We start from the raw sequence: 24,304 nt of genomic DNA on the forward strand, positions 1-24,304 counted from the left end.
GGAGTTAAATTTGGTTTCCTTGAGCATCTGGACTTTCTCAGTCAAAAGTTGTCACGTTGGGGGAATTCCCTGGAGGTCCAGTGATTAGGACTCTGCGCTTTCACTGCTGAGGGCCCAGGTTCGATCCCTGGTCAGGTAACTGAGATCCCACAAGTGGCGCACACGGCGTTAAAAAAAAGAAAGTTGTCATGTTGGGCCTAATTCTGAACAAAATATTCATCCTCCAATAGAGAGTAAACATTCTCAGGTTGTAGGTCCTGCTGGTGGGTCAGCAGTCCTGGGCCCGGTTCCTGCTGGTCCTGGCAGGGACTGGGTGTGAGCGTCAAGAGCACCCTCCTATGGGAGCTGCAGGACATTTTCTCTGAGGAGATAAATGACAGCTTTTTTTTTTTTAGCATAGACAAAGACTGTCAGATTTACTGTCACTTTCAGAAATAATGTATTGGTCGATTTAAAACTCCAAGTGTGAAAATATCTCTTTATTGCTACATTTACTTCCTAGGTTCATGACTGTTCATTATAAAACTCTCTTTTGTTGAGTAGTCTATGGCTACGTTAAAATTATGCTTCACAGCAATTAATCAATATACATGGCCTTGGGAAACCCTGGGGGAGAAAAAGAAAGTGTGTTTTAAAAATAATAAAGCTTAGGGAGTTCCCTGGTGGCCTAGTGGTTAGGATTCCCGGCTTTCACTGCCGTGGCCCAGGTTCAGTCACTAGTTGGGGAACCAAGATCCCGAAAGCTGCACACCGAGGCAGAAAAAGACAAAAGAACAAAGCTTAGGTTTATCATTTTTTTAATGCAAATTGATCTTTGTAATGAAGTGTTCTTTGCCCTGTGTTTAGCATACTCAAAAACCTAACTTAGATTCAGTGAGTCTCTGTTGGTAACATGTTATTTTACTTTGTTTCTCAGTTTGATTTACTTTAGTTGTCTTTAGTGAATTGCGTTCCAGGTTAAAGGTATTCCGTTGTTAGTATATACAGTAAGAGGAGATAAAGGGAGGGCATTTTGAAGGCATTTGTTCTAATTAAATCATATTTTCATTTTCAATAATAAGTTAATACTCTTTAATATCTCATGGACTCTTACTTCACAACCAACTTACTTTCACAAAGCAAACTCTTTATGCATTTGAAAACTAGAATATAATTGTGGTTATCTATTTCATCAGCTATATTTGACTGAGTAAAATTCCTTGTATCTGAGAATTACTGTCTTCAGGAAATCATTCTTACTATTTGATTCCAAGAAGGTGTCTTGCTTCCTTTGAGCTTCTGGCTTACTACCGGGAGGAATCTATTCATGTTGTTTCTGTTCTTTTTTTTTTTTCCCTTTAACCTTATTTTTAAATTTTTTATTTCTTCTAGTTTTATTAAGATATAATTGACATACAGATCTGTATAAGTTTAAGATGTATAGCATAATGATTTTTTTTTTTTTTTTTTTTTTTTTTTTTTTGCGGTACGCGGGCCTCTCACTGTTGTGGTCTCTCCCGTTGCGGAGCAACAGGCTCCAAACGCGCAGGCTCAGTGGCCATGGCTCACGGGCGCAGCCGCTCCGCGGCATGTGGGATCCTCCCGGACGGGGGCACAAACCCGTGTCCCCTGCATCGGCAGGCGGACTCTCAACCACTGCACCACCAGGGAAGCCCAGCATAATGATTTGAGTTACATACATCACAAAATGAATATCACAATAAGTTTAGTGAACATCCATCATCTGATATAAAGAAATGATAGAAATTAAAGAAATTAAAAAAAATTTTTGTGTGTGTGATGAGAACTCTTAGGGTTTTCTCCCTTAACAACTTTTATGTATAACACACAGCAATGTTAATTATAGTTATCATGTTGTACGTTACATCCCTAATACTTATTTATCTTGTAACTTGAAGTTTGTACCTTTTGATGGCCTTCATCTAATTCCCCCTCCCCCTTCCCACCTCTGGTGACCACAAATCTGATCTCTCTTTCTATGTGTGTGTGTTTGTTTTGAAGTGTAACTGACCTACAACACTGTGTTAGTTCCTGTTATACAACATAATAATTATTTTCTGTACATTTCAAAATGATCATTACAGTAAGTCTAGTTATCGTCTGTTACCATACAAAGGTATTGCATAGCTACTGACTATATTTCCCCACATTGTACATTTCATACCCATGACATTTATTTTGCAGCTGGAAGTTTGTACCTCTTCATCTCCCTCACCTATTTCTTCCTCTCCCCACCCACTCTCATCTGGTAGCCAGATGTTTGTTCTCTGTATCTATAACTCTTGTTTCTGTTTTATGTTTGTTCATTTATTTTGTTTTTTAGATTCCACATGTACGTGAAATCATACAGTATTTGTCTTTATCTGACTTACTTCATTTAGTATAATACCTTCTAGGTCCATCCATTCTTTTTTGATGGTGTATATACATATACAATAGTCCATTGTATATACACCACATCTTTATTATCCATTTGTCTATTCATGGGCACTTTGGTTGATTCCATATCTTAGCTATTGTAAATAATGCTGTAGAGAACATAGGGGGTGCATCTATCTTTTTTTTAAAAATAAATTTATTTATTTATTTTTGTATGTGTTGGGTCTTCGTTGCTGCGCGCGGGCTTTTCTCTAGTTGCGGCGAACGGGGACTGCTCTTCATTGTCGTGCTTGGGCTTCTCATTGCGGTGGCTTCTCTTGTTGCGGAGCACGGGCTCTAGGCGTGCGGGCTTCAGTAGTTGTGGCTCACAGGTTCTAGAGTGCAGGCTCAGTAGTTGTGGCGCACGGGCTTAGTTGCTCCGCAGCATGTGGGATCTTCCCAGACCAGGGCTCGAACCCATGTCGCCTGCATCGGCAGACAAATTCTTAACCACTCGCCACCAGGGAAGCCCCTCTGCCCATTTTTTAATTGGGTTGTTTGTTTTGTTGTTGAGTTGTATGAGTTCTTTGAATATTTTGGATTTTAACCCTTTATCAGATATATTGTTTGCAAATATCTTCTCCCATTCAGTAGGTGGACTTTTCATTTTGTTGATAGTTTCTTTTGCTGTGCAAAAGGTTTTTAGTGTGATATAGTCTCATTTGTTTATTTTTGCTTTTGTTTCCCTTGCCTGAGGAGACATACCCCTCAAAATTTTACTGAGACTGATGTCAAAAAAAAATACTGCCTTCAACTCAGAAACGTGGCTTGTCCTGGGATTGCTGCGGGGTGGGTGGGTGGTCAGTGTCCCCGAAACTTGGAGGGTCTCAGTGGTGCTGCCCCTTGCCTCACATGACCCTGTCCTTCCGCCACAGCTTTCCGGGCCCTTCTGCAGATCCGGGCAGTGAGGAAGAAGCCAGGAGCCCTGTCCCCCATCTCCTTCAGCCCCGTTTTGGCCCAGAGCATGGACCACGATGAACATTCTGTAAGTGCCTCTTCCTTCCTGCATTGGAGGGTGTGGAGGTGGAGACAGGAGGGGCCTGGAGGAAGCCCCTGCCTACTGTGCAGGGCCCGCCTTCATGTTAGGACAGTGCCTGGCTCCTGGTAGGGCTGGTCAGGTGGGATCCAGTAGGTCAGGAAGCCCTGGAGGTGTGGCCAGGAGGAGGCTGCCCAGGCTCTGCCCTCAGGGTGGTGCCAGGCCAGGACCCAGACTATCTGGCCAGCACCCCTGCCTGCCAGCTCTCTGGGCCTCTGGCTCACCTGCCTGGTCCCGACGGGCAGCTGTGAAGATGCGTGGGTGGTCCAGGCTGGGCCCAGTGAGCTCTGGCTGCCGGATGGCGTTGCTTTTGCCAATAGCAAGAGCCTAAGATGCAGGTGACCCTTCACTGAGTCTGAAGGGTCGTGGTGTCATCACCTCTGCTCCACCAAGGTGACCTTGAGAGAGAGGTGGGCAGAGACAGAGATGGGGAGGGAGAGACACAGAAATGCAGAGACATGGAGAGACAGATACAGAGAGAGAGAGAGAGAGGGAGACAGATGGGGATGAGGTTCAGAAGGGAGATGCTGAGAGATGGGCAGACAGGGAGACACAGAAAGAGATGTGGAGAGACACACAGACAGGGTGGGGTTTAGGGGGTCGCTGAGGTGGGCAGGTGGGGGCAGAAGGACCGAGGACGGACAGGGGTAGGCCCGGCTCCCGGCTCCTGGGTCCCAGCTGACTTTGAGCATTGTCAGCCAGTGAACCTATTTTCTGGGCTCTCAATTGAGGTGGTTTGGATCCAGTGATTCTTAGAGGCCCTGCCAGCTCTCTAAAAAGGAAAAAGAGGGCTTCCCTGGTGGTGCAGTGGTTAAGAATCCGCCTGCCAATGCAGGGGACATGGGTTCAAGCCCTGGTCTGGGAAGATCCCACATGCTGCGGAGCAACTAAGCCCGTGCGCCACAACTACTGAGCCTGCGCTCTAGAGCCCGCGAGCCACAATTCCTAAAGCCCGGGCGCCTAGAGCCCATGCTCTGCAACAAGAGAAGCCACCGCCATGAGAAGCCCACGCACCACAACGAAGAGCCCCCGCTCACCACAACTAGAGAAAGCCCACACACAGCAACAAAGACCCAACGCAGCCAAAAACAAATAAATAAATTTATTTAAAAAAAAATTAAAAAAGAAAAGGAAAAAGAGCCAAAGCCCTCTGGATTGGCATACCCACAGAGGGCGCCTGCCCCAGGCAGCAGGTGTGATGTGTTCAGCCCAGCATTTCTGAAAATTGGGCCAATGTTTAAAAGTCTAGGAATTTTCCTTAAGACTCAGATTTCTGGCTTCTCTTTCAAAATCTGAAGGTGTGGTCTTGCTGCTGGATCAGGAGCAAGGCTGCCCCTCAGGTTGGGGTGCCCATCGCCCCACTTCTCCCGGGCCAGCCACACTGTTTAGCCTGTGGGGCCCATAGGCATCAGGGCTTCCAGCTCTGAAACCAGGCCCTCAGCCATTTAACAGTGGACTTGTTTTCAGAACAGCGAGTACTTTCTCCAGCACCATGTTTTTGGTGGAGAGAAAAACAGTACTTAGTTGTTCCTGACCCCGAGAAAGGAGCTTTGCTCTTCCACGGAGGGTGGGCTCAGGTGGTGGGTTTTTATTGTCGCCTCTCTGGGTTTCTGCCCTGGCATCTGAGGGTCAGGCAGGATCCTCCCATGTTTATCCTTCTTGTCCTGAGAGCCGAAGTGCCTCCCACAGTGCAGGGCAGCCTGGGGCTTGGATGGTAAGCTCGCACTCCAGAGGGCCACCGCCTTCCTCTCTGGAGGTTACAGTCCCAATTAAGTGGCCCTTGTTCTCTGCCACATTCCCTGCACGAGCAATTTCCACGTAGTACTAGAGTCCAGATTGGGCATTTCCTCCAGTGAGTCTGTTAAGATCGCTGCAGAGTGGGGGTCATCGGGGGCTTTAGCCCCACCTTTAGGAGCTAGACTTGGTGATGAGTCAATGAGGCTGTGCTGGGACCTCCAGGTCCCTTCCCTGTGCCCAGCCAGGCCCGCTTGTGGGGAGCGCTTGGCCACTGTCAACACCTGCCCTGGCCAGGACCTGCTGCTCAAGGTGACCCAGACCATGAGTGGCCGCTGCGGACGGGGATGGGCTCTTCCAGAGCTGCAAGGATGTGCAGGCGCAGCTAACCCAGGCCCAAGGCAGAACCCATGCTCGGCCAGGTCCCCACGATTTACATGCACGTAGAGTTTGCGAAGCGCTGGCTCATGGCACACCTGGAGACCAGCAGACCAGGGAGACCCCAGCCAGCCAGCTCCAGCGCCGCATGGGGGGTGGCAGCGGTAAAATCTATGATTTTTATCTTGACAGTGTCCCTTTAAAAAATCAAAGTCGCACCCTGCCTCACTGGCCAGCAAGAAACCTAAAAGGGAAACAGTAAGTGTGTTTGGCCCTGTGGCTACGTCTTTGCCCTGTGCCCTGATTATTGTACCAGTGACAAGAATGGGAAGTCACTTTCACCCCAGGCTAACGTGTTCTGTTCATTTAATCTGTCAAATCCACTCTCCCCAGTCCCGGCGTCCCTGCCCAGGAAGGGAGTTTTGTGGAACAAGCAAAGCTCAAGGTCTGTCGGCAGAAAGCCCCGGGCGCCCCTTCTCGCCAGCTCTGCTTCTGCCCGTGGTCTCCTGATGCCCTGTTTCCCTTTTTTTTCTTGCTGGCAGTGGAATGACGGAGGCGGAACTAAGGCTGCCGCTCTTGTTGCAAACGTCCCTCGTGCTTGCTCACCCTGCATCCCTGCTCTGCAGGCCAACACTTGTATTTCTCACGTTTTTCCTGCATCTCAGGGAGCAGACAGCATGTGGCGGCTGGGCCGGGCCTCTGCCTGGGGCCTCCGCTGAGCCCCGGGCCCCTTTGGAAAATGGTAGAGGGTTGGGGTCACTGAGGGTCAGCCTAGACAGAGAGGTTTTCTCCCTGTTTCGAGGGGCAAGGGGTGGCTTGGCACAAATGCAGACACCGTGGTCCCAGGGAACCCAGGAGGTGCTTGCTGAGGACAGAGAGCACCACCTGGCTCCTCTGCCTCCCCCTGGTCCCTAGGGTCACTCTGTCACCTCCCTGAAGGGCAGCTCCCTTCCTTCTCACAGGTCAGCCGGGCAGGCAGGAGTCCCATGTAGAGAGCGTTGCCCTTCACCTTGTTCACGAGAGTGAGGGCAGGCGGCTGCCCAACCCCCCGGCTTGGGAGGCCTAACATCTCCCTTTGCCTTTAACCCTAAAGCAAGACTCAGCCTATTGATTGGATCTACTCCCAGAGAGGGTGAGACTGGTCCTGAGGAGGTGCCTGTTAGGCTCCCCGGAGCCCATATCAGCCCTGCAGTTGCTTGTCCGGCCCAAGGAGGATCTCTAGGCTGGGCCCCCGTGTCGGGCAGGTCCTCCTGGCCTAGGCCACACACTCTCACCGGCTTCTCCCGCCTCTGCCATGGCTTTGCTCCCCTCCTGCCCCTGCCCCTGCCCCTTCCTCTCACTAACACCTCTCTCACTCTCTGCGCCCACCAGGCAGGAGCAGAAAGCCAGGTAGGGGCTGGCCAAGGCCCTCTCTTCCTCCATCCTGGGCACCGAGTGGGCCACTTGGGTGTCCGATGCTGCTCTGGAGTTCTTGGCGCCCCTCTGAGGGAGGGGGATATGAGTCTCTGGAAGGTGGAGTGGACAGGAGATGGTCAGAGAGCAGGTTCTGGGGAGCAGACCATCCCTGGGGCGCCAGGCCGGCGTCTGGGGCTCTGTGGCCATGGGCAGTGGGCAGGGTGCCTGGCCGGCCCGTCCCTCACCTGCTCCTGTCCCTGCAGAGCTCCGACAGCATCCCGCCTGGCTACGAGCCCATCTCCCTGCTCGAGGCGCTCAACGGCCTCCGGGCTGCCTCCCCAGCCATTCCCTCGGCCCCGCTTTATGAAGAGATCACCTATTCAGGCGTCTCAGACGGCCTGTCCCAAGCGAGTTGTCCACTTGCTGGGATCGATCGGATCATGGAAAGCAGCCTCCAGAAGGGCAAGCTGAGGAGCAAATCCCCCGACAGGTGAGACCACCGCCGGCAGCCCCCTGGGGAAGGTGTGCGGGACCCTCCAGGTGCACCTCATCCACCTTGTTTGTGCCCCACGAGCCAGCCCTGGCCTTGCTTGGCGATTACAGGATCATCATCACTGATGTAAGGGACTTTCGAGGGCCACATGCCCAGGGGCTGGGCAAGGGTCAGTCCTGGTCCTTTGGACACTTGGAGGTGCCAGCGAGCAGCCCTGCTGTGTTTAGTCTTTGCTCAGACGTGTGTTGGTTTTCTAGAAAAGTATAAAGAAAGCACAGGTTCTATAAAACTCCCACAGCCCGTGCGCCTTATACGTGTGACAAAACAACTCCAAAGATACAGCAGGACACATGGGTCTCTCCTGCTGTTGCTCAGCCCTCCCCCCAAGCCTATACCATCGCGGTTCCCCTCTCCCCCGCAAACAGTGCCGTGTGCAGGCTGCAGGTGGAGGGCCACCTACTCCCCAGGCCTAGCGCACGTTTGCTGGCCCAGCTGGGGAGTTGGCTTGGGTGGGGTTGGCGTTGCTCATCCTCTGTCCTCCGCCCACTCTGTCCCCAGCACCCTGCGGTCCCCATCGTCCCCCATCCATGAAGAGGATGACTCGGAGGCCCCGCCCCCGCCGAGCGGGGCAGGGGTGGCGCTGAGCAGCTCCCCAGAGGTGAGGCCCCTGCCCGCCCTCCTCAGGCATGCCATTGCCATTTGTCCTTCCATCCCCACGCTCCACCACTCCCTCGCGCTCGCTCGTTGACCTTGGCTGCTGTGACTTCCCCCAGCCTCCGTTTCCTCATCTGTCGGGTGGGTGCTGTTGGGTGGAGTCCAGCGAGGGCCGTAGGAGGAGCTGTGTGCGACACACCCAAAGGCGCCGCCTGTCCTGGACCCGACTCACCCTGTGTCCTCCCCGGCCACCTGCAGCCTGGTGCCCAGCTGTCAGCACCAGGGTCCAGGCATGTTTTTCCTTTGTTTCCTAGAGCTTCCTAACGGAGGAGGTTGACGAGACTTCATCACTAAAGCAAGGTGAGCCCTCTCCGCCCTGAGGCCCTGGTGCTCCCTGCCCGGCAGGAAGCGGGGCCTCCAAGTCTCTTCCGGAGGTTCCTCCAAGCTGTGTTAGTTGCCCTCCTGGGACCACACACTTTGGTTCCTACACGGTCTCATGGAGGACAGCCCTGGGCCGCTCCTGGTTTTCCCTCCTTATCCGTCCATTTAGTGGTAGCAGCCCTTTTTCTTCCCGCCTGGATCATTCTGCCCATGGTCGGTGCTCCATGCTCCTGGGCTTGGGCTGTGCCCCTCCCTCCAGGGCAGGGTCCCACCGGGGTCTCTGGGCCTTGCCCAGGCCTGGGGTAGCCGATGGCCGGTGGGTGCGCAGCTCAGCCAGGCCCCTCCCCGGCGTGTTCCCTGTGTAAGGGGCCTGGTGTCCCTCCTGAGCAGAGGTTTAGCACTTGGCAGCCCCCTGGGGTCCAGTCCCAGCCGCCGCTGCCGGCACTGGCTGTGAGTGGGGAGGTGACAGGAGGTGGGAAGACGCTGTTCCTCTGCAGGCCTGGTCTTTCCTCCCCGCATCAGACAGATGAGGAGACTGAGGCTCAGGGTTGGTGTCGGGGGAGGCCCAAGGCCCTTTAGTTGAGAATGACAGAGCCAGGGGGTAGCCAAAGTGTGGTCAAGGCCCCCAGAGCAACCTGCAGCCACCCTGGCACTGTGACCCCCTCCCTGCTGGGTGGCCCCTGGCCAGTGCTGCGCTGGGTGACCCATGTCTGCCTGCAGGCCGCTGGGCAGGGCCTTGGGCCTGGGAATGGTGCCAGGGTTAAGGTGTCCCCCAGGAGCATGGTGTTGTCACTTCCCACCCGGCGTGCAGGGCCAGGTCCCTCTGCCTCTCAGGCCTAAGCTTCCCTACCTTCCATGGCTGTGGCTCCTTCCCGCCTGCACATAGCATGTGCCAGGACTGGGGGCCCTCCGGAGGCCCTGTCACAGGATCCAGGTCCCTCTTCTGCCTGAGGGGATGCCCCCACAAGCACAGTGCAGGTCCCGGGCTGAGAACTGATGTGTGAGAGAGAGGACACCCCCCTGTTCCCCGACATGTGAGCTCCCTGCTGCGGGCCTGGGGGTCAGAGGGCTGAGCACCCACCTGCCTGTCCAGGAAGATAGGAGACAGTCAGATCTATTACCATTCCATGTTGTCTTTTAAATGTGGGTATGTGATGTTTTTATAATAAAAACAAAATAAAGCCCCACGCTGGTGGGTAGGAGAAAAGGAAAGAGAAAGAAAATAGATGTCTACCTCTGGGTCCTGGGAGAGCAGAGGGGGAGTCAAGGGTGGGGTCTGGGCCCCAGGGTGGGGTCTGGGGTCCCAGACTCCTGCCTGCCGGTCCCGAACCTGCCCCTTCCTCTGCAGGGAGCCGAGTGCCGTCTATCGAGAACGTCCTGCAGGACGGCAGCCCCGAGCCCTGCAGCCGAGGCCAGCCCAGCGCAGCTGCAGACATCTACCTGCCAGGTAACGGCACTCGGCCGGTGGCGCTGGGAGCCTGCCAGGCCTGGGGGAAGCCCACTTCCCCATCCCTGGCTCTGAGCGCACGCTCCTTCCATTGACCCCCAAAGCACGGCCAGGCCCGGATTACACAGTCACCCTGCAGCCCCTGGTTCTTTGGGGCAGAGCCTGTGCCTGAGGCTCCTTTTCATCCCGGAGCCAGCTCAGCCTCAGGAAGGCAGAAAAGGCTTCTTGTTTAAGTCCAGGCGGGCAAATCTGGTCCCACTGCCACTGCTGTCTTCCTTCATCCCTGGGCTGTGCTGGGTGCCCCAGCAGCCGGGCCTCTGCCCAGGCAGCTGAAGACGGAAACCTCCCCGCTGGCTGCAGGCCTGGCGAGGGCCAACAGGCTCCACCACTGGCCTGGGGCTCACAGTCTCCCTGGGCCCGGGTGAAGCAGCACATCCAAGCCAGGGCAAGGGACACAGGCTGGGGCACTAGGTGCCAGCGAGGCCCAAGGGCAGCAGGAAGGGGTCTTGCGTCTCCTCGCACCCCTTCCCAGGCCCCCACCTAGGGCCCTGTGGCCTTAGCTCTGCTCGCTGCTCCTCTGGGTCAAGATCCTCAGGTTCAAGTCCTGGGCTCCAAAGACGGGACGGGAGTAGGGGTCTCTCAGACGCTTGTGCCCAGGCCTGCTGGGACACCACCTGAGGTTTCCGGAATCAAGATAAAAAACCACGTTGCCCTCAGAGCCTGGCTGCTTCCTCGTGGCTGGGAAGCCCCTTCTCCTCGCCCCTACCTGTCTCGGGAGCCACCACTGCCTGGTCCCCTGGCCTGGGCATTGGGGGAACTGTGATGTGCTTTGGTCTGGAAGGGCCTCTTGTTCCTGGGCTTCTGGACGAGCAGCGGCCTGTGCAGACAGAGGGTGTGGTTAGAGGACAGTGGGTCCCCAGGTGTGAGGAAGGAGGGCACTAGTTGGTTCGTTGACACACACGGGCCTACCCAAAGGAACCCCTGGGTGAAAGCTGTGTCTGGGACCTTAGATTAACACAGGATTCCAGAGGACTTAGTATATCATGAGGATGAAAACCTGGTCGGGGGCTGAGGGGCGGTCAGGAGAGGGACTCAGCTTCCTAGAGCCCTGAGTGAGTCCTGACCCTGCAGGCAGCCCCTGGGTGTGGGTGAGGGCACCCTGAGTGCACGCAGCCTCTGCAGTGCCACCCCTCACTTCCCACACCTCGAGTGCCCCACGGAGTGTCCAGGAGCTCAGGACAGGCCACAGCCGGCTGGCCCAGCCCACGGGTGAGAGCAGGACCTCTGGCTTTCTGGATCCCCCAGTGCATGTCTCGGGCCTTCTTTAGGTCCACACTGGGGGTGGAGGCAGTCGGCTTTGGAGGTGGTAGAGGAGAGGCCACAGAGGCCAAAAAGCTGGCTGTGGGGCCTGACTGGACAGCAGGGTGGGGCTGGTTCTCGATGCCAGAGCAGAGAGGAGGCTGCACGTGGGTGTCCTGTACCCCCTCCTCACAAGCATGGCTGCTTGTACCTGGGGGGCAGGCAGGGGTCCTCGTGGACACACACACCTCTGAGTCGTCCATTCCCACGCCTCTTCCTCTGTTTTCTCCGGGCTTTTTTGCTTAGCAGAGACCCTACACATCTTCCACATCAGTGTGTGTGTTTAAGAATGCACACACGCAGGGATCTCGATTCTTTTTAACAGCACCGCGTTCTCTGGCTGGCTGGAGCGTGATTCAGTGAATCTTAGTGTATCCCGTAGATAGGAAGAAAGGAGATGGGGGCAAATCCATAAAATGGAGAAATCCTAGATGTCCGGCATCCCAGCAGCCCTGCGGGGTGGGGGCCCTTCCTGGGCTCCACTGCGCCCAGCCTCCAGCCCTGCCCCAGCTACCTGCATCCTTCCCTGGGCTGGGTTCCTCTTCATTAGCACTGGGCCCAGAGCTGTTTCTCAGGTAGCGTTTTCAGCACGTGTCTCTTTTGTGTCAGCACATCGGTTTGTGTGGCATTTATTTCCATCATATCCCACCCCCACCCTGGCACCTTGTCCTAAAGCCAGTGCCTCTGCCCTGGAACGTGCCGGTCCCTCTGAGCGCTTTGCTAACCGAGCTTCCGTCTCTCTCCTCCTCTGCGCAGCCCTGGGGCCCGGCTCCTGCTCCGGTGGTTTAGAGAAGTAAGCTGGTACGTGACGCCTTCGCACGCGGGGCGGGGGCTCTGCGGGCGGCCTTGGCAGGGTGCTGGAGAGAGGGCCCCAGCCACCCTCCCTCTCCTGCTCCCGCTGGGGGTTCCTTCCCATTTTCCGGGCTCCTTCCACAGCCGTGTCTTCTCCGGGGCCCTGGATTCAGAATCCAGAGCGCTCCAAACACCAAAGCAGAGGTGCCCCTGAGAGGTGGTCGTGCGGGGTCTGATGCTGGCTTTTGGAACCAGAGGATTTCCCATCTGGACCAGGCAGCCCAGTCAGGCTCTTGCAGCCTTGAGGGTCCTGGGATCAGTGACTCAGCCCTAGCTGAGACCCTCCCATCGCTGACAACTAGCCTGTTCCCCCACCCACCTCTGGAACCTTCCGGAACACCAACATGCCCTGATGTCAGTCTGTGAGGCGGCTGCGTGAAGTGGTCTCCCCACCTAACAGGGAGGTGCTCTCTCCCTGGGCGACCCAAACAGACGTTTTACAGAAGACAGTTCTGCGAGCACCACTGGGAAGGGACGCGCTGGGGCCCCTGCCCCTCCCTCAGGTGACAGCAGCCTCACCAGCAAGTCTGGAGATAGAGAACCTGGCTCCTTCGGTGGCCCAGGGTTTCCAGACGAGTGTGGGTGGGGTCGCACCGCGTGCTGTGTCGGCCTTGTGGGACGCAGCCCTCCTCCCGGTCAGCCGTCTTGGACCCAGGCTGCGGGGTCCATCCACCCACTGTCTTCCCCCACAGTCCTTTCTCATCTTCCTTGATGATTCCTTGTGATGAATCTTACTCTCTGCTGAAATAGGACCTGACACCTTTATTCTCATCCGTGGGAGATGTTGAGTGTTGCCACTTAGGTAAAACTTCCGGAAGTAGGAAACGGGTCAGACCCGGCTGCTAGGAATTGTATTTGTCCTGTGTGCTGTGTGGCAGAGCTGGCTTCCCACGTGAAGCCACGGCTCCTAAGAAAACTGTCCCTCACCGAGTCCCCGAAGTCTGTCGCAGGGGGCTTCTGGGTTTGCCATTGAATCCACCCCGGGTCTCCTTGTGCGGATGGGCACGGCCCTGAGAGGTGTGCAGCTCCCCCTGCACCAGCGCCTGGGGGTGGCCTGAGCTAGGGACGGAGCCCCTCACGGCATCCTGGAGGCGCCATGTGGGGATGGTGGGAACAGCCTCCAAGGAGAGCAGGCAGGGGCTCCTGGGGCCGCTCTAGGCACCCCTCCACCGGGGGTGACCGAGTTCCAGCCAAATTCAGTGGCCTGTCGGAGCCCAGGAAGCACGGAGCAGGCACAGGCGGGGCACCTGGGAGCTGGCAGCCAAGGTGCCCCATTGCCTTCTGTTCCAGGGCGGGGGCTGGAGTCACCGGGCCCTCTGTGTGCTCTGCCGCAGACACACAGCGGGGCAGCTGGTGGGGACCCAGAGCCTGGTGGGCGAAGGGAGCAGTGAGGCGGGGCAGCTCAGCCGAACGTGACCCTCCTCCCTGTTTCCTGCCTGCAGGATGGTCCACCTCCATGGAGACGCCCCGCAGCCTCCACACCGCCGGGCCCCCCCGGCCTCCACTTGGTGGCCCCAGTCCTGACCCTGGGGCTGCTGAGCTGACCCCACTCTGAGAGCGTGGCCAGGCTGGCAGCATGGAGCCCTCAGCTCCCCAGACTTGGCCGAGGGGCTGCCCGGACTCCAGCGTGACCCCTGGCCTCTCCAGTCTGCACGCCCTGTGTGGTCACTGGCTCCGAGGGGCCATGTGACCCTTGATTGAAGAGCACAGTTGACCTTCCTCTCTGACAACCCCCTTTTTCTACGGTCTATGTATTTATAAATGGTACAGGATGAAGGATGGCGGCCTTCTGTCCTGGGCGCTGAGCTCTGGGGTTCCTCCCAGTCGTCCTATGGGCTGATCACCCAGGTGCAGCCTGGATGGGCCTCACCCAGCCCCCAAGTCTGTAGGGGGCCCGTCAATGCCCGAGAACTCAACAGAGTGCAGTCTTCACAGGAAACGTCACGGGGGCCTTGTGGGAGGAAAGGAAGTGGGGTCCGAGTGTCAGTCAATGAAGGAAACAGTGCCTGTCCCCTCCCCATGTGCGTGTACCCTTCCCCCCCTACGCGGCCCTGTGGGACCACCTCCCACAGTTTGCCCCCCGCCCCCCTCCCCGGGCGGCTAGGCAGTCAGGCCAGGTCTGGGTCTGGCCATTAACAGCGGTTGTGTCCAGGGGCCCTTCTCTGAGCCCCACACCTTCTCGGAGGCAGCCTAGCCCATGTCATCAGACCCTCCGGGTGGGGGGCTCCACTTGGCCGGTGGCGCTGCTGCCCACCCGCCCCAGGAGGGCCTGAGTGGCTTCTCCGCTCCCTCTTCACCATGTAGATGCCACTTAGCGTTTCTCTTTGATTTGTTCTGTCTGGGACTCCTGTGGTGGAACCTGCCAGGGGATGAGGGTCCCATCTGAGGTGACCTCGTCTTTTTTTAAAGATAAATTTTCTGGGTAACAGAAAGGCAGAGGGGACGCTTGGCCTTGGTGCCCCCGGGTGAGAGCTTCCCCAGCAGGACCTTGAGTCCAGTGGGTGGGTCTGCAGCTCCCGGGTACAGACACTTACTTTCCTTGCAAGCGGGAGAGCGTCCCGCTTCCTGAGGAGCTGCCCTGGGAAGGACGGTTCTGGGGCGGCCGGCTGCACAGCCTGAGGCTCTGTTGAGTGGGGCAGTCGGGTGTGGATGACTCCTTTTCCCTCCGGTTGAGCCTGTGAACAGAGGCCACGCTTGGGGCAGCCTGCCCTGGCCCCTTGGCTCCCTGCCTCCCCTCCCCTCCTACCCACCATGTGTTCATGGGTGCACGCATGCCGATGCACACACACACACGCACACACACACAGGCAGGGCGGCCGTGTCCCTCTCCTCAGCCCTCTCCTCTCACGGCCAGCACCCCGGCCTCTCGCCATCGATATTGTGCCAGTAACTCTGAAGGACAGGGTGCAGACTGGCCTGTCTTGTACTTGCGTGTGCTACCATTTGATGTACTCTGATTGGCTGGTTTTTGTTCGTTTTTACTGTCTATTTATAGTAATAAAATCATGCAGCAATATCCCACCCGCTCCTTCCTCCGTGCACAGCACCTTAGGACTGAGGCTGTTTCTTGGGAGGCAGGACAGCTGAGTAGCTGGTGGCAGCTCTGACGCCCTCACAGCAGTGCAGGTGCCAACTTGTGGCTGCAGCCTCTGTTCCCTCATGTATAAGATGTCCGCGAACTACAACTTCCAGGAGGGCGTGAGGACTGCTGTTATTACTCTTTTGGTCATATCGTGCTGATTGTTGGGTTGGAGCAAAGGAGGGACCCTTGGGACTTGGCTCTGCCTCCTGAGCAGGTTGCTTCAGCGAAGTGTGCAGGTTGCTTCAGCGAGTTGATTCATCCCACCGCCGTGAACTGAGTGCCTGCTCTGCCAGAAGTCAAAATGGGCAAGGCCCCTGGAGCCTGTGTTCTAGTCAGTGAGACACCACGCAAGTAATCCAAGTTTTCCCAGGTCTGGTTACTGTTAGGAAGAGAGTCAGCGGGTCACGAGATGGAGTTGATTTAACCTGTGGCTGGGGAGGGCTTCTCTGAGGAGATATTTCAGCTGAGCCTTGAATGCTGCCAAGGAGCTCTCCGCAGAAGCGCACCCCAGGCAGGCGGCCCAGCAAGTGCAAAGGCCCAGAGGCAGGAGTGGACCAAGTGTGTCCAGCAAGTGGCTGAAGCATCAGAGTTGGGGGTGTGGGGTGCAGACACCTTGTGGGGTAGTTTTAGCCAGAGGCTTCTAAGCAAGGGAGCAACTTTCTCCAGCTGTCATGTGGGGAATGGATTGGAGGGGCAGGTTTGGCTGCCAGGATGCTGGAGCCCAGCCAGGGCCCTCTGCTTGGTCTGCGCTCCCCTGCCCAGCGAGCAGCCTCCCCGTAGGGAAAGGCTGGGGCTCCAGAACACCCACTGCAGCACTGCCTGAACCACCACCCACCAGCAGGGCCCTGGCTCCTCTGTGGACACAGTTCCAAGTAGCCTCCTCTGGTCCCCTCTGACTCAGGCAGCCTGTCCCTGCCCCAAGGAAGGCTTGCCACCCTCAGTTGTGCCTGGGTCTGGCATGGTCCCAGTGTGGTAGAAGGGCGCTCAGTGTCACATGGGTTCTTGCATGGGCTGCACTGGATCTCCCTCCACACTGCCCCCAAACCAACCCACCTCCTTTCTTAATGTCTGCGGCCTGGAGGTGGGGTCCTCCCTGAATTGGCCCTTCCCCTTGATAATCTCTCCCCTTCAGACACGGTTACCTGCCCTGGAATCTGGCTTCCCCTTGCCAGCTGTGGCTGCCCCACCTGAGCCCTGACCCCTGGCAGAGGGCCATGGTAGGGGAGAGCCTCTCTCTTTGGGTCCTTACTCCCCACGTCTGACAGAACACCACCGAGGACCCAACGTGAATGAGTTTCTGGCGAATCCTGCCAACCCTCGCCTGCCCTCTGCCCCTCTCCTTCTCAGCCCCGGTCAGGGCACAGAACTTGCCCTCGGCTGCATGGCTTTCCTGAGGCTGTGCCATGGCACCCATCCTGTGAGCACAGGCTGTGGTGCCTTCCCTCAGCAAATCCATGTCCACGGTGGGAGAAAAATGGAGCTTGGGCCAGCTGGTGGAGCGAGTGGCACCATAGGATCCAGGGGAGCCCCGCTACTGTCCCTCTGATGGCTGTTTCTGACGCTTCCGAGCCCTAGCAACTTCCTTCTCCAGTACAGACAGCTGGTAAGTAACTCGGGCCCCCTTTTGCTGAAGCTTCACGGTTTTCTGTTGTGTACACTGGGTAGGAGGCAGTGGGAATCTTGGGTGGGATCCTGGCTCTCACAAACTGCTGGGTGCCCTCAGGCAAGTCCCATTCATCTAAGCCCCAGGTTCCTCCTCGGAATAAAGTGGGGGAGACCTTATTTCCTCCAACAGTACCTGGCTATGGTGTCTGACAGGCAGGGTACTTGGTGCGCTGGGCTGGGAAGCTCCCTGCCCCGGGATTTAAATCACTTCTGCCCCAGCAGGCTGGGCTTAGGGAGCCCCAGAACTCCTCACCATGCACCCAGTTCAGTGCTGGGTGTGGACTTGTACTGTGAGGGCAGTTGGAGCTTTGCCAGACTCTGCTTTCCTGCTCTTCTAGTCAGGCAGACCAGCAGTGACCTTGGATTCCAGTGCTTAGCCGGCTGCAGAACGATGGGGCTGGCGTGCGTGCAGGGGAGGGTTGTGTCCTCTGATCCCAGGGCTCAGCTGAGCCCCTTGGGGGAAGCAGGAGGCGCCCTCGCGTCCAGAAGCTGGAGCCGGCCAGACCTGGAGCTGGCGGTGGGAAGCCCGCGGGGCGGTGCTCCCAGGCAGGCGCTGGGGGAGGGCCGAGGGCAAAGAGATCGCTGGGGCTTCTCCTGCCCTCTTCGGGGCGGGTAGTCTGAACCCTGACTCCGCAAGCACCGCCCCCACCCCGCAAGCGCCGCGCGCCCGAGGACCCGAAGTCCACGCCCCACTCCTGCGAGCTCGGCTGTCGCGTTGCATCCTGGGCTCTGTGGTTTTCGAGGGTCGTGGGCGGGGCCCGCTCGGGGTGCGCGGCTATTGGGTGACGGCTGGGGCGCCCGCAGCCATTCCCTTTGTGCCCGCCCCTTCCGCCCCGCAACGGAGCGTCGGAGAGCCGTGACGGGCTCTGCCCTGGTGCGCGTCAGCGATTGGCGGAGGGGCGGGGCCCAGGGGCGCGGCTGTCCGCGGATTGCTCGGGCGCGGCGGGGGCGGGCCCGCGCATGCACGTAAGGGCGGTGCACGGGTCGCGGTGGGTAGTGCCAAGATGTCGGCGGCGGCGGTTCCGGAGCTGAAGCAGATCAGCCGGGTGGAGGCGATGCGTCTGGGGCCGGGCTGGAGCCACTCGTGCCACGCCATGCTGTACGCCGCAAACCCCGGGCAACTCTTCGGCCGCATCCCCATGCGCTTCTCGGTGCTGGTGAGGACGCGGGAGGACGCGGGCGGGCGGGTACGGGACGCCACTCGGACCTGCGCCCGTGACCCGGCGCTCCCTTGCAGATGCAGATGCGCTTCGACGGACTGCTGGGCTTCCCCGGGGGCTTCGTGGACCGGCGCTTCTGGTCGCTGGAGGACGGACTGAATCGGGTGCTGGGCCTGGGCCTGGGCTGCCTGCGCCTCACGGAGGCCGACTACTTGAGCTCGCACCTGACCGAGGGCCCGCACCGCGTCGTGGCGCACCTGTACGCGCGGCAGCTGACGCTGGAGCAGCTGCATGCTGTGGAGATCAGCGCGGTGCACTCGCGGGATCACGGCCTGGAGGTGGGGGCCGCTGCTCGGGCCCCGCCCCCCGCCCCGGGGTTTGGCTCTGGCCCCGCGGAAGGCACCGATGGGTAACACGTCCCCCTGAGGGTCCCCTGGACAGTTTGGGAGGGTGTCGCTGTCTCCAGCTTCGGGGTGGGGAGAGGGACCAGGGGTCGGGTAGGGTGGGAGGGGGGCCGGGGCTGGGGCTCCCTCGGGGCTGTGTTCCATCTGCCTTGCTGCCTGCCATTGCCAATCCTGGGAGTGGGGAGTGGGATCGGTGGGAGGATGGGAAGGGGCGGTGCCTGCTCCGGGAGGTGTGAAACTGCAGAGTAAAAAGGGGATCTTGTAGGTCTGGGTTCATGGGCCGGAATCTCATGGTGTGAGGGATGAAGGCTCTACTTCTGGGTTTTATAGTCTGGAAGACTGGGAGTGGCACTTGGGGTGTTTGGGATTCACCAGGTGAAAGAGGGAGCATGGGGGTGTGGACTGTGGGGCTTCCTGCTAGTGGTTGAGGGCTGGGACTTGAGAGTGGGATGTGCATGGGGATGGCCTTGAAACTTGCTTGGGGAAGAGAGGGGCTGCACCGCACCAAGGGAGCTGGCTGGCTTCTACCTCACCCAACCCTACCTGGGTCTCCCATTATGTCCTTGGCAACCTGGCTGTCCTTCCCGTGGCCTAGCTGCTCACAAGCCCCTCCTGCCAAGGCCATGCCATCCGTGTGGGGGCCTGGTCCCAATCCTGGTCTCCTCTCCATGCAGGTGCTGGGGCTCGTGCGCGTCCCACTGTACACCCAGAAGGACCGAGTCGGTGGCTTTCCCAACTTCCTGAGCAACGCTTTCATCAGCACAGCCAAGTACCAGCTCCTCTTTGCTCTCAAGGTGCTCAACATGATGCCCGAGGAAAAGCTGGCTGAAGCTTTGGCTGCGGCCACAGAAAAGCAGAAGAAGGCCCTAGAGAAGCTGCTCCCATCTTCCTCCTGAGGTTGCTCCTGTGCCTTGTGTCTGTCGCCCTCCCCCTGGCGCTCTGTACCCGTGGGCTGAGGCTGGGTCCTCCAGCCTCATTGTGGGAGTGTGTCTTCTAGCATGTTCTGTGCTTGACCCATTCCGACTGAGTTGGGGAGTGGGCACCTCCTCTTCTCCACTGCCCAGAGCAGTTACTGGGTGGTGGCCTGGGTGCACCCACTCTAAAACGAGCTCTCTGCGTGCGTGTCGTGGGCTGGTGGAGCCCCAGGTGTTTCCTGATGGCTTCAGTGGATAAGTGCACATGCACTTGGACCCTGGAGAAGTTGCTTTGTTCTCGTGGCAGTTTTGTTCTTGTGGAGGCCAACTTTGGGTTGACTCCATCCTGCGTCCTGCCCCGAGCCAGCCCCAGGGTCTGGAGAAACGCCAGCCCAGGATAGGAGGTTATGTTGTTAATTTTGGTTGTTAGCTTTATTTGTGGTGAGTTTTCAAAGCAGCTATACCTGCTCTGTCTTGGGCCCTGTCCCTGCGAACAGTCAGGGCTGTGGGGCCCAGGTGTACAGGGAGCTGCTGGAGAAAGGACAGTAAAGTTGTGCCTCCGCTGTTCTGTGTGTTCTTCAGTCCTGGCTACAGGCCTAGGGGTGGATGCACGAGGGTGTCCCCTTCCCCGCCACCCAGGGACCTGAGGGCAGGGGCCGGGCATAAGAGCGGGGCTCTGGGTACCATTCAGGTGGAGCTGATGCAGGCCTCCCCTCCCAGGTGGGGGTGCCAGCCACCTCCCCGTGTTGACTGTGGCACTGCCAGCCATGGACTTTTCTGGGCCATGGGCCTGGTCTGGTGGTTTCTTCACTGAGACTGACAGTGTGATGCCTCTCCCTGATCCTGGTGGCTCTGGTGGCACCTGGGCTGAGCCCACTGCTGCTTCCTTTGAGAGCCTCCCCTCTCTGTTCCCAGCACAGCCTGCAGGCACCTCCAGGAAGCAGTCTGGCAGCACTGGCCAAGCGTGCACAATGACAACAGGAGAGCCACCACAGGACAGGAAGGTCACCACTGGCGGTCTCCTATGGCCCTACGTCTGGAAAGACTCCTCAGTGAAGCTCACAGTTTCCACAGCGCTGGCCTGGTAAGGAAAGCAATGCTCCCGGCCCAGCCTGGGTGTCCCATCTTAGAGCCTCGACGAAGTGGCTGGCACATGTGGGCAAGGACACTCTGCTCTGTAAATAAAACACCTGTACTTGCTCCTCTCTTATTTCTGGGGCCTGCTTCGCTCTCCAGGTAGCTTTGTAGAATCATGGGGGTTCTGATGCAAAGGTGGCCCTAGCTACAGGCAACAGAGGGATGGGGCAGCAGGGATCACCCAGTTGGTCCTGCCCTGAGCATGGTGCTCTGGGCGAGGGCCCTGGCACAGCTTTCCTCTTACTGTGGTTTATCAGCCAGTACCTCAGGCCGTGGGACCAGAACTGAACCCCTCACCAGCCAATCTTAAATTTTATTTTCCAGCAAATGACATATGCTGCCCAGGCACCCCGCCCCAGTCCTCACCTGTCTGGGCGAACCTCAGTGTGGCGCCTGTGGTGTGTGGGGACACGCTCTCCCCAAGGCCCTGCCTGCTCTGGGCCCCACTCCCGGTCTGGATAACAGACCCTCGTCTTGCCTCAGTGCGGGCCTTGCTGCCCTCGCACCGGCCACAGCCCCGTCCTGTCTGCCAGCTGCTCCTGGGGCCCGATCCTCTGGCCCTGGCCACTGCAGCTGCCCGCTCGCTGGCCTCCTGTCCTCTGGGCACACAGCTTCAGGGTGGATCAGTCACCCCACGTCAGATTCTGAGAAGGGAAAGGGAAGACTGAGGGGGGCGCTCGCTCGGCTGCACAGCTGCCCTGCTCTTGGGGCCGAGGTCCTGGACGGACAACACTCACCGTCCCCCTGGCTAAGGCTCCCGCCAGTTCTCCTTCCCGTTCAGCACTTGCAGCTTCTCCAGGCTCTGGGTCACTAAGCACAGCACTCGCCCTGAGAATGGGGGCAGACAGTTACTGCTTCGCAGTCTGGAGGGCTCGAGGACACAGGAATGGATGACCTTGAGGGCTGGTGGGCTGTCCGGCCCCCTGGACTCACCCATCTCCCGGACTCGATCCTCCAGGGCTCCCGACAGCTGAGGGAGGCTCAGGGCCTGCAAGGCGGCCTGCCAGCCTTTGGAGTCTGCAGGGCAGAGAGCTGAGTAGGCCTGGGGTCTGTGCTCACGGGCCCTGCCTTTCCATCCTGAGCCACTGCGACCAAGGGACGCCCCCTCCCCCAACCTTTGGTGCCATACGTCCCCCTCATTATATCAGAGTGTTCTCCTCCCACTTGTGGAGCAAAGCGCTGACGCCGGTCAGGGCTCAGCCCCAGGAATGTGTGTGAGGGCCCCTGCCTACTGGGCTATGCCCTGGGGGGGCCCAGCCAGGGGCTGTAGAAGTCACTTGAGGTCTTGGACAGTGGAGGCAGCCATGGCCCAAAGGCCACCTGGAGGGACAGTGAGGACATGGGCTTGGGCACGTGAGAGGATCTGGGGTGGGGTGGTGTCAGTGTGATAACTGCACTGAGACAAGTGGTAAAACCCAGCCTGGGGAGGTGTCCCTGCCCTCTGTCTACCTGTTCTGGGTCCAGGACACTGCTCTCCTTACCAGCTGTGGGGAGGCCTGGGCCCAGCATGGCCTCGAGCGGGGATTCATCCTGCTGCACTCGGGCGGACAGCTCAGCTTGACAGGCTCTGCCGGACACGAGAACCAATCGCTGGTGAGGGGAGAGGCCAGGCGATCGCAGACACCCTTCTCCCAGAGTGTGAGGCGGGGCTCTGCCCTGTGCGCCCTGCCAGCCTATGCCTGTGCAGCCCGGGCAGAGAAAAGACCCACACGGGGCCCCTCTGCTGCCTGGTCTGCCCTGCAAGGAGGGACAGCCAGATGAAACTGGGGTGGCGGTGACTCCAGGAGGCCCTGAAAACAACCCATTCTTGGAAGAATCTGGAGGAAACAGTGACTTGGCCTGGCCCTGGCCCGGGGGCAGCTCGGACACCCACTTACTGCAGCTGGTCCAGGACAAGCGCAGCGTCCCGGGCCAGGGCCCAGGTCTCCTGCAACTGTGCATGGACGTCCTTGCGGGCGCCGTCCTGTTCCAGGAGGCAGCTTTCCACCACGGCCCGCAGCTCCTGTTCCTGTGACACCAGGCCCCGCATGGCCTCCACCTCCTCACAGCGCTGCAGCGGGAGAGGCAGCAGGTGCAGCAGGCTGGTTCGGGGGTGGGGAATGACCACTCGGGCAGGGTTCCCCCACCCCAGGTTCCATCTCCGCCGTCAGACTGCCTCCTCCTCTCCTGGCCTGGGGGGACCTGTCTCCACCTTGGAGCCCCCCCGGCCTGGGCCCCTTCCTGCAAGCCCTGTGGTGTGCGCTGCTGACACCCTTTCTCCCTCCTGTGCCCACCTGTGCGCCCCACTGCATCCAAGCCATGATGCTTCCTGGCCTCGCTGTCCTGTCACCCGCCCTGGCTGTTGCTCTCCGCTGATTCTGGGCATCTGTCTCCACTCTGTGTCCTCTGCACGTCCCCTGCCCCAGCTCTCTACTTACTTTGTGCAGCTGGATGGCAAGCTCCTGCATCTCGGCTTCAAGCCGGTCGGCGTAGGCCAGCTCCAAGGCATCACTGGGGGGGCGGGCGCTGCTGTGCCAGCGGGCGATGGCAGAGGTCATCTTTCTCTTGGGCCCAAACAACCTACAGCAGGGAGTGAGAGGACACGGATCAGCACCTGCTCTATGTGGAGGTTCCGTGGGCCGTCCTTCTACCAAGACTGTCTGCTAGAAAGATCCCAGCTTTGAAGGGGGAGAGTAGCCCCCAGGATCCTGGGACAGAAGACAGAAAGCATCGTAAGGAGTCGTGACCTTCCCACCCTGCCTGGCTGCTGCTTTCACTAGACAGGGAGCTGGGGCTGCTGGGGATGCTCTCAAAGGTGGACAGTGGAAAATGTCAGGGTGCCCTGAGCACAGCAGTGTCTGCTGGGCCAGCTCGGGGCCTCGGGACCCAGGCTGCCTGCACCTGAGCTGGGAGCAGCTGCAGAAGTGGACAGCTGACAGCAGGGAGAAAGCTGGCCACTGGACAGGAAGGGTCTCCACCCAAATGCTGGGAGCTGCACCTCAGCTGGTTCCTGGGCATCGTAGCCAGAGGCCTTGGGACTCACGTGATGCCGATTTCCTTCAGGTCGCTCTCAGTGAGGGTCAAAAAGATGCGGAGGTCCACGTCCTGCTCCTCAAACACCTGCAGGTATTTGAGGCAGCCAATCTGCTCCAGCAGTGTGGCAAGGTCCTAGAGGGTGAGGAGCCAGGGCAGGTCAGAAGACAGGCAGGCCACGAAGACGTGGGGGCAGGAAAAGGCCTGTGCTGCACACAGAGCTGCCTTTCTCCTGCTGAGCACCTGGCCTGTCCTGAGCTCTGCTGACTCCCAAGTTCGGCAGAGAGCCTGGGCTGCCCCCTGTGTGTCCTCAGGCAGGGCAGGCAGGGCGTCTCTGGACCAGTGTCTTCACTGCAGCAGCAAGCACACCCTGTGGCAGGTCTGCGGCAGCAGCTCCTCTCGGTCTCTGCTGACCCGGGACTCTTCATTTTTCCTTCACTCTGGGGGACAGTCTTTGCTGGACGCTGCACTGTTGGTTAACATGTCGTCCATGTCTTCTGGTCCCTGTGGTTTCTGATGAGAAATACGCTGTTAATTGTCTGGAGATCCCGTTGTACGTGCTGAGTCACTTGTCTCTTGCTCCCAGATTCTTTGTTTAGTGACACTCTGATTGTGATGTGTCCAGGTGTGGCTCTGAATTTAACAAACTTAGAGCTCATTCAGCTTCTTGGATGTGCAGATTCATTTTTTGATCAAATCTGAGAAGATTTGGCTTTTTTTTTTTTTTTCACTGAAAACTTTTTTTTTGGCCTTTTGGATAGAAATGGGAATTTATTTGCAATG

General features: G+C 58.2%; 3 protein-coding genes across 10 annotated transcripts in view; 2 read left to right on the forward strand and 1 right to left on the reverse strand.

Annotated features, from left to right (window-relative positions):
* The window catches only part of MGRN1 (mahogunin ring finger 1), a 52,491-nt gene extending 36,975 nt beyond the window's left edge, over positions 1–15,516 (forward strand). The window contains exons 11-18 of one of the 4 annotated variants that reach the window (XM_060031673.2): positions 3,294–3,403; positions 5,759–5,824; positions 7,225–7,451; positions 8,013–8,112; positions 8,423–8,468; positions 9,838–9,936; positions 12,052–12,096; positions 13,590–15,516. In XM_060031673.2, coding sequence (XP_059887656.1) covers positions 3,294–3,403; positions 5,759–5,824; positions 7,225–7,451; positions 8,013–8,112; positions 8,423–8,468; positions 9,838–9,936; positions 12,052–12,092 — 689 coding nt within the window. In that variant the 3' untranslated portion in view covers positions 12,093–12,096; positions 13,590–15,516. The remainder of the gene's footprint in view (positions 1–3,293; positions 3,404–5,758; positions 5,825–7,224; positions 7,452–8,012; positions 8,113–8,422; positions 8,469–9,837; positions 9,937–12,051; positions 12,097–13,589) is intronic. The other 3 variants (XM_060031670.1, XM_060031674.2, XM_060031671.1) reach the window with 3 other exon arrangements.
* A 2,337-nt stretch (positions 15,517–17,853) lies between these two features.
* On the forward strand, positions 17,854–20,573 carry NUDT16L1 (nudix hydrolase 16 like 1). 3 transcript variants are annotated; one of them, XM_060031679.1, is made up of 4 exons: positions 17,854–18,051; positions 18,132–18,392; positions 19,133–19,355; positions 20,293–20,573. In XM_060031679.1, exons 1-3 carry the CDS (start codon positions 17,899–17,901, stop codon positions 19,352–19,354), a joined length of 636 nt encoding a protein of 211 aa, XP_059887662.1. In that variant the 5' UTR covers positions 17,854–17,898; the 3' UTR covers position 19,355; positions 20,293–20,573. The 3 variants fall into 3 exon arrangements, with proteins under 3 accessions (XP_059887662.1, XP_059887663.1, XP_059887661.1); XM_060031678.1 differs by having other exon boundaries at positions 17,855–18,051; positions 20,288–20,573; XM_060031680.1 differs by lacking the exon at positions 20,293–20,573 and having other exon boundaries at positions 18,132–18,463; positions 19,133–19,349.
* The window catches only part of ANKS3 (ankyrin repeat and sterile alpha motif domain containing 3), a 30,432-nt gene continuing 26,676 nt past the window's right edge, over positions 20,549–24,304 (reverse strand). For 2 of the 3 annotated variants that reach the window (XM_060031677.1, XM_060031675.1), the window contains exons 11-17: positions 23,532–23,656; positions 22,927–23,068; positions 22,387–22,559; positions 21,991–22,076; positions 21,443–21,526; positions 21,247–21,337; positions 20,549–21,153 (exon numbers count right to left, since the gene is read on the reverse strand). In XM_060031677.1, the coding sequence (XP_059887660.1) occupies positions 21,258–21,337; positions 21,443–21,526; positions 21,991–22,076; positions 22,387–22,559; positions 22,927–23,068; positions 23,532–23,656 (690 nt within the window). In that variant the 3' untranslated portion in view covers positions 20,549–21,153; positions 21,247–21,257. Of the gene's footprint in view, positions 21,174–21,246; positions 21,338–21,442; positions 21,527–21,990; positions 22,077–22,386; positions 22,560–22,926; positions 23,069–23,531; positions 23,657–24,304 lie in introns of all 3 variants that reach the window. The other variant, XM_060031676.1, reaches the window with a different exon arrangement.

This window comes from Delphinus delphis, chromosome 15 (assembly GCF_949987515.2).
Source record: "Delphinus delphis chromosome 15, mDelDel1.2, whole genome shotgun sequence".
Classification (NCBI taxonomy): domain Eukaryota; kingdom Metazoa; phylum Chordata; class Mammalia; order Artiodactyla; family Delphinidae; genus Delphinus; species Delphinus delphis.